The sequence below is a fragment of the Notechis scutatus genome, chromosome 1 (assembly GCF_049901735.1).
Source record: "Notechis scutatus isolate UNSWTSFEM ecotype Mainland chromosome 1, rNotScu1.2, whole genome shotgun sequence".
Classification (NCBI taxonomy): Eukaryota; Metazoa; Chordata; class Lepidosauria; order Squamata; family Elapidae; genus Notechis; species Notechis scutatus.
The window spans coordinates 2,017,836-2,025,516 of NC_142009.1; the positions used below are offsets into that span (position 1 = coordinate 2,017,836).

Sequence of the window (7,681 nt, forward strand, 5' to 3'; positions counted from 1 at the left end):
TGAGGGGGTCCTTGAGGTTGCTTGGAGGATCCTCTGTGTTCCTCAGGGTCCCCCGAGGGGTGCAAATGGCCTGTGGAGCCTTTGGGGGACGGCTGAGAGGAGGACCCTGTTGTAGACTGGAGCTCAGCCAACACAGCAGACAGACACACTTCAAGAGGGGACGGAGGCAGAAGCTTATCCACCCCAAGGATGAAACACCCAGAGGGAAACGGAGCAACGTGGGACGTGTTTGTCCAATGCAGTGAGCCATGTGCAGATCTGGGCGCTGGGGGGACAAAACAGCCCCTTCACAAGCGCATGGCGCAACCTGAGAGGACCAGATTCAGCCCTTCCGCCTGCATTGAGAAGACAAAGGCTGCTCTTCTGAAGACAGCAAAGTCCACCGTTTGGAAGAGGGGACCCGTGGATTGAAGAGGGGCCCAAGAGGTCATCTATCTCCAAACTGAACACCCCTCTATCAACAGAGGGGGAGGGATAGGACATCATCTACCTCCACTCTACAACAGGGTCCTTTCGGCCGTTCCACGAAGGCTCCACCCCTGCATTTGCACCACTCGGGTGACCCCGAGGACCCAGACGGACCTCCAAGCGGCCTCAACGACCCTCTCAAAGGATGCAAATGACCAGCTGTGTCTGCAAGGAGTATCAATCCTTCCCTTCTTCACCATCCGGTCAGAGCTGAAGAAGCTGCTTGGATGGGAAGCTAAACGACTTCAAAGAAAACCCAGAAAGTCCAGCTGCCTCTTGAGAGACAACCAGGAGACCCGGATGGCCGAGAGGCTCCACAGACATTTATATTGCAGGCTTCGCTCTTGGCTCATAATCCATTGTCCAAAAGCCCCCAAGAGCTTCAGCTTCGCCCTGCACCCAGGGCTGGTCCCCCCTCCCTTTTTAGACCGGCTGCTGGGGGCACAAGAGGAGCCGGACCCTCCCAGCCGCTCATGCTGAAGAATCCCCCAGGAGCACCGGCCATGCAAAGCCCAGCCACATGGGTCCAGAGAGGCCCGGGCCGCCCACCCTTCTCCTCTCCTCGCGCCCCACAACCGGCAGCCAGCCGGACCCCGACCGAATCCGGCAGGCGGTTCTTCTCCGTGCAGCCCCCTGCCCATCTCTTGGGGGCCAAACCTTCCTCTTTTGCATCTTGAAGCCCCCGCTTGAGTCAGTCCGGAGGGCTGGCGGTGGCGAAGGACGAGCGAGGGGTTCAAAGCTTCCTCTTTTTTTTTTTTTGGCTTCAACTTCTTTTATTATTATTATTATTTTTTGTTCCTGAAGACCAAAAATAAAATACAAACAGTGTGTGAGAGAAGAGAAATTCCTGGGTGGGATCACACCCGTCACACGCGAGCAGCAGCAATGAAGACCGGGGGGGAGGGGGAGGATCGAAACCAGCCCAACCAGAGGGGGGGGCTTCTCCGTTCCTTGAACCCGGGCTTGCGGGGGTGGGGGTCAGTGCAAGGAGAGGACCCCTCCCCCATTGCAAGGAGACCCACCTGTGGAAGGACGGTTTCAGGGCTCCTGGCTGAAGGGGAGCGGAGGAGGAGACGCTGCCAGGAAGGGTTCGCTGGATCAAGGCCTTAGCTGGGCCCTTCTGAGCGGGGGGGGGGAGAGGAGCAGGGGGGAGAAAGGGGGGTGGGGGGCCTGGAGAGGACAGTGGCCAGGGGGACCAGAACAGCCCAGCTCCCGTCCCGAGCTGCCCAGGAACCCTCTCCTTGTGGACGAAGCCCCAGGCAGACGACACTGGAGGGGAGGGCAAAAATACGGACGACGCAGGACGCTTCCACCTCAGACCTTGGAAGGATGCGGACCAACCTGGCAGGGCCCACAGCTGGGGGCCAACCTCCTTGGGGAGGAGAAAGGGGGACCCTGGTTGACCAAGACAAGGCCTAGTGCAGTGGTGGCTAACCTTTGGGGGCTTCTGGGCCAAAAATTGTGCACGCGCTTGCACTCGCCTGCTAGCACCCAGAAGGCAATGCGCATGCTCCCCGCCCCCAGGCATGCGCGCGCGATCCCCCCCTGCAGCCCCCACCTGCACTGGGCCTCCCAGATGATTTTCAGCCTGTTGGAGGCCTTTTTGGCCTGCCAGAGGCTTGAGGGAAGCCTCGGCAGGCTGCAAAAACGGGCCCGTTTCATCACGTCCGGGATTTCCGGAAATACAGGAAGTGACGAAACGGGCCGTTTTCGGCCTGTAGAGGCTTCCCTCAAGCCTCTGGCAGGCGAAAAAGGCCCGAATATCAGCTGGGAGGGGCGCGCATGCGCAGTGAGGCAAGGTTACCTGGGGCTCGCGTGCCATAGGTTCGCCATCCCGGGCCTAGTGGATCTTGGCTACAACTCCGGCCCCCATGGCTTCAATTCAAGGGGTGGATTTGTTCCAAGCAAGGCGGGACTGGGGGGGGGGAACCTAGAGAACACCCCCGAAAAAAAAAAAAGCTGGGCCAGAGCAGCAGAAGGGGGGAGGGGCAGGGGGTCCAGCACCCTCCTAGGCTAACCGTCCGGTTTGAAGTCTCCAGCAGGAACCCAATTTTATGGAGCGAACGTGCCAACGGATCGTCCTAGAGCAGGGCTGTCCAACCTTGGCCCCTTGAAGCCTGGCGGACTTCAAATCCCAGAATTCCCCAGCCAGCAAATCTGGCTGGGGAATTCTGGGAGTTGAAGTCCGCCAGGCTTCAAGGGGCCAAGGCTGGACAGCCCTGTCCTAGAGCGAAGGAAGAAACAAGAGACGATTCAGCCCTCCCCCACGGTTGTTTTTTTTGGGTGTGTGTGTGTGTGTTTGTAGGGAACGTGTTGGGGAGAAATGTTATTTGGGGGTGGGTGGGTGGGTGGGTGGGCAGACCAGAAGCTCTCCTCCACTTGCCCTGGTGCTCGCACGCGAGAACAAGGCGGAAAGGGTGAAATTGGCGTCGGGGAAACCAGGCATCCCATTTAAGGCAACGCAAAGGGAGTAAGTTGGGAGAAAAATTTCGAGAGGGGCTCAGCGGAGAGCAGGGGGTCTCCCCGCTTGGCCGCTTTTAAGACTGGTGGACTTCAACTCCCAGAGTTCCTCAGCCCGCAAGGTCTCCAAGTCTGCCCTGGTCTGCCGGCTGGGGAATTCTGGGAGTTGACGTCCACCAGTCTTAACGTTTCCAAAGTTGGACCCTCCTGGCATTGGATCTCCGGCTTGAGCAGGGGGTTGGACTAGTTGACCTCCAAGGCCCCTATGCTCTGCTGGCTGGGGAATTCTGGGAGTTCCACCAGTCTTAAAGTGGCCAAGGTTGGAGGCCCCTGGTATAGAGTGCCAGAAATGACCCTCTCGAAGGGGGGAGGGGTGGCAGTGGTGATGGTGGTACCAAGGCCTGTGTGTGTGGGGGGGGGTGGCGTGGAAGGCCAGCGAAACCCCTTCCGGGGTCCCTATGGCCCAGCCCCCCACGCCCTGGGGTCCAAGGCAGACAGATCCGCCTTTTCCGTTTTGGGGACAACCGCTTGAAGAGCCTCCAGCCAATTAGGACGGTCCCTTTTCATGTGGGGAAATGTGCCATATATATATATATATATAATTTGTTTTCTTAAGTTTTCGCGGGTACTTACATGTATGGCATTCAGCTTTGTTCGGGTATTTTCCCACGTCATTGTAGTTGTGCTTTTAAAGTTGTAGCAACGTTTCGGCAGAATCTCATCTGGAGATTGGACAGCTGGAAATGGGCGGCTATCATTTGTTAGCGATCCATTTACTCGGAGCCAAGCCGCACTAAAAGCCTCCAATACAGGAACACAATGTTGCCAGCCAATCAAGACACACACAAAAAAGCCACAAAACAAGACAGAAGATATTAGAAACACCAATCAAGCAGAACACAGCAAACTCCAAGACCAATAAACACAGACCAAGACTCCCAACCAATCAGGATGAAGAAAAAATCATTCTGGCACAGCAGTAGGCGAGCCCCAAATTTAAAACAGAAATGGCTGTGAAAGTCTGACTCACAGAATACACTATACAGAACACTATACAGAAGCCTGATGATGGCAGATGAGAGTCTGCCGAAACGTTGCTACAACTTTAAAAGCACAACTACAATGACGTGGGAAAATACCCGAACAAAGCTGAATACCATACATGTAAGTACCTGCGAAAACTTAAGAAAACAAACACACACATATATATATATATAATTGCTTTTTATTTTTGTCTGGCTAGCTTCAAACCCATGCTTGTTAAGGAGAACCAGCCAAGCAGCCGCTTAAGGCTTGAATTAAGTCTCCCTTGCCCCCCCCACAGGGAAGGGGAGGGGAGGGGCTAGCCCCCACCCCAGTGCTAACTCAGACCCAGGTTCCCAGGTCACATTCACACTGGAAACACAGTTCACAGCCGCTGTACAGTGATCGCTTTAGCCAGTGTTAAGAGAGGGAGAGAGAAAGAGAGAGAAAGAGACTTGGAAAGGCAGCTGGAGGCGTCGTTTTTTTTCAACTCCAAACCGGACCGTGATCATTTTGGGGGCTGGGAGGTAAGGGGGGGCGAGAGGAGGGAGGGGGCCTGTCCTTTGGGGAAGGGGAGGAGGAGGGCTGCAGAGGCAGGAGGTGGGGGGGGGCATCCAATGGGACTCCCATCACCCCTGGGCACTGTGGGGCTGATGCTTCCGGATAGGCAAAGTGGAAGGGCTTTGCCCCCTCCCCAACCTCCCCCTCCCCGGTTAGGAAACTGGGGGGGGGGGATCTGAAGTCTACCAACAGAGCAGCCCCAACATCTTGGGTGGGTGGGTGGGGTTGGACTAGATGACCTACAAGGTCCCTTCCAACTTATCTGTTATCTGACAGTGGAGAGGTAAGTCCTTGACTTACGAACATTCGTTAGGGGCCGTTTGGAGTTACGTCCCGGGGGAAGGAAGCGACTTATGAAAAGTCCTCACACTTATGACCGTTGCCCGGGATCGAAAACCGGATGCCTTCGGGAATTATGACGGCTGCTGTATCCTCGGGGACACTGTGGCGCCAAGTCACAATGGGGGAGGGGAGCCAGATTCACTAATGACCCCGTGGACCGGCTTTTCCAACCGCTCAGCTGTGTCCAAAGAGGCCGTAAAATCGGGCAGGAGTCACTTAATGACACAGAAATTCTGCCCCCTCCCCGGTCGTTGAGGACTACCCGTCATCTGTTGCTGAACGTGTGTCGGGGTCCCTTGGTGCTCCCGAGCCGGGTTCCTTTTCCGCAGACATTTCACCACCCAACTAGGGAACAACTTCAGGGTTACTGGGTGTGGGGTTTGCAATATTGACCAAACCTCCCAGAAAAGGCCGAGAGAGAGAGAGGGGGAGACGTGGCTCCATTACACCCCAAATGAGCTGGGGAGAGAAGTGGGTCTCTTAATTGGGGGGGAGAGAGTTGCTATCTTTTGGGTCCTTTGCGCTTTGCGGGGGGGCATTTCTTGAGCCAGGCTCCTCACCCACCTTCCTGGCAAGAGGGGAGGGCAGAAGGCGAGGTGCCCGTAGCTCCGCAGAGGCTATCCTTCCGGGGGGGGGTGTCTGCTAAAGGGGAGGGGGATTCTGCATGGGCTACAGACTGGCAGCGTGGGGGTGGGGGGGGGGTGTCACCCAGAAGGTAGGGAGCTCATCTCTAGAGTTTTCAGCCGTTGGCGAGAATGATCACAGCAGTTTGCCAGTTCAAAAAGAGAAAACAGCCGCGCGCCCGGCCAGCTCCGTAACGCCGGCCCAAACTACCCCTACGATTCCTGGCCAGCTCCGAGGAAAGTCGCCGTGCTGCCACGACGATGCCCGCCTCATCTGTAGCCCGGGTGCTGGAGGTGAAGCCCGCAGCTCTCGGCGGGCTCGCGCCCTCGGTTCACGGATGTGCGGGCCGCTTTGCTCAGCGGGGCCCGCCCGGCTCGCGCAGGCAGGACCGGTGGAAGTCCGGGTACTCCATCGTCGGTATCACGCCGCCCGGGCCGGAGGGCCCCCTGCCCGCCTCGGCAGTGGGGGGCCGCCGTGCACTCCAGGGCAGCCGCCCCCATGGCCTGCAGTCCCCCCCTCCTCCTCCTCCTCCTCCTCCGCCACCCGCGTGGAAGGGCAAGGCCAGGTCCTGGGAGCCTGAGCTGTCACTGTTGGGTGTGGGCAGAATGTTATTCCACAGGGGAGGCTGGAAGTAGTGCCCGTTGGTGAAGGGCACCGGGCCGGGCAGGCCGTTGATGGGGGCGAGGGGTGGGCTTCTCCAGGGCGGCCTTCGCTCCGTACGGCTGGCCCATGCACAGCTCAGGGCGTAGCCGGGCCCTTTGCCCTGCCGGGCAGCTCTCGGCCGAGGGGTTTCCCCAGGGGCGCCGAGGGGCCGATGGCCTCGCCGCACATCTGCTGCAGGTGAGCCAGCTGGTGCTGGTTCCAGGCTGCCACTTGCTTCATTTCGCTTTGGTAGGCGGGAGGGCCGCGCGCCAGAGGCATCCCCATGGCGGCAGCGGGCGGGACCGTCGCGGCATGGTCGCCCGGGTTCCCCATGCCGCAGGAAGGCAGCGGGGTGGGGACGTTGTGCGCGGACACCCGGCTGCTGGCACTGATCAGGAGGTTGCGGCTGATGGGGCTGGGGTTGGCGATCTGTCCCTCGCAGACTGAGGTAGCGCTGGTGCCCGTGCGCGCCTGGCAGAACTGGCTGATCTGGTGCACGATGCTGCTCAGATCCGGCGGCTGGCTCTGCTGCAGCGTGGCAGCCATGGAGAGCGGGATGGTTGAGGTAGAGACGGTCACATTCGGAGGGGCGTCGGCGTCGGCCATCTTCCTGCCCAGGTGCATGCCCGTCAGGGGCGGCGGCGGCGGCTGCTGCGGCGGCAAGTGGTTGGTGGGGTGCTGCTGCTGCGGCGGCGGCAGAGGCTGCAGCTGCTGCAGGCCAGGGTGGGCCACGTTCTGCGGCGGCTGCAGGCCGGGGGGCACCCCCTGAGAGTGGAGGTGCTGCAGGGCCTGCTGGCGGGCCAGCGCCTGGGGGTGGGTTAAAGTGCTAGGTGCCGCGTAGGGGACCGAGGGGGTTCATCATGGCTTCTGGCAGCAGGCGGCTCCGCTTCCCGTCAAAGTCCTTGGCGACCCCCTTGGCCGGGGACCGGACGATGGCCAGGAGGCCTGTTCTCACGGAAGCCTGAGACGGCGGGTAAGGGCTGTACCTCTGCCCAGAAGTGTCCAGCCCGTTGACAGTGCGGCGCAGGTGTTTCCGCTGAGGGACCTTGATGCTGTTGGGGAAAATTTTGATGGTCAGAGGGTGGTTGGCTACCTTCTTAGCATACGCGTCCAACTCTGCTGGAGTAGGGTGCTGTGCGGCTCTCATTTTCTGTGGAGTGTCCCCTGGTTGGGGAAGGGGAGGGGGGAGGGAGAGAAAGTCAGAGAGACAGAGAGAGCGTGAGAAAAAGGGAGAAAAAGGAAAGAGAGAGAGAGAGAGAGAGAGAGAGAGAAAGAGAACGAGAGAAAGGAGCCATCAACACCGACTGAGTCAGCAGTCAGCGCCGGCTCTTCAGAACCTCAGAACTGCCCGGGGCCGAGCTCGAAAGTTGGGGGGGCTTGGGGGGAGCTCGCCCAATATCGGGGGCCCAGCAGGGTATTGTTAAAAAAAAAAAAAGGGAGGGGGAAAAGGCCCCTGGCATGACTGAGCGCCATGGCCATCGGTGGAGTCCCGCTCGTCCCCTCTCGGTGTTTGGGCCGTACCCTTGGGACCCCGTGGGCTGCAAGCCCCCTTCTCAGGGGC

The 7,681-nt window shown here is 59.2% G+C and overlaps 1 protein-coding gene across 1 annotated transcript; it reads right to left on the reverse strand.

Moving 5' to 3' along the window:
• Positions 1-3,998: 3,998 nt before the first annotated feature.
• FAM222B (family with sequence similarity 222 member B) lies at positions 3,999-7,329 on the reverse strand. The gene is given in 7 exon segments (XM_026694479.2): positions 3,999-5,842; positions 5,845-5,908; positions 5,910-5,984; positions 5,987-6,161; positions 6,163-6,219; positions 6,221-6,973; positions 6,975-7,329. Coding segments are annotated over 7 exon segments (1,512 nt in total). The 5' UTR covers positions 7,268-7,329; the 3' UTR covers positions 3,999-5,747.
• Between the last annotated feature and the right edge of the window lie 352 nt (positions 7,330-7,681).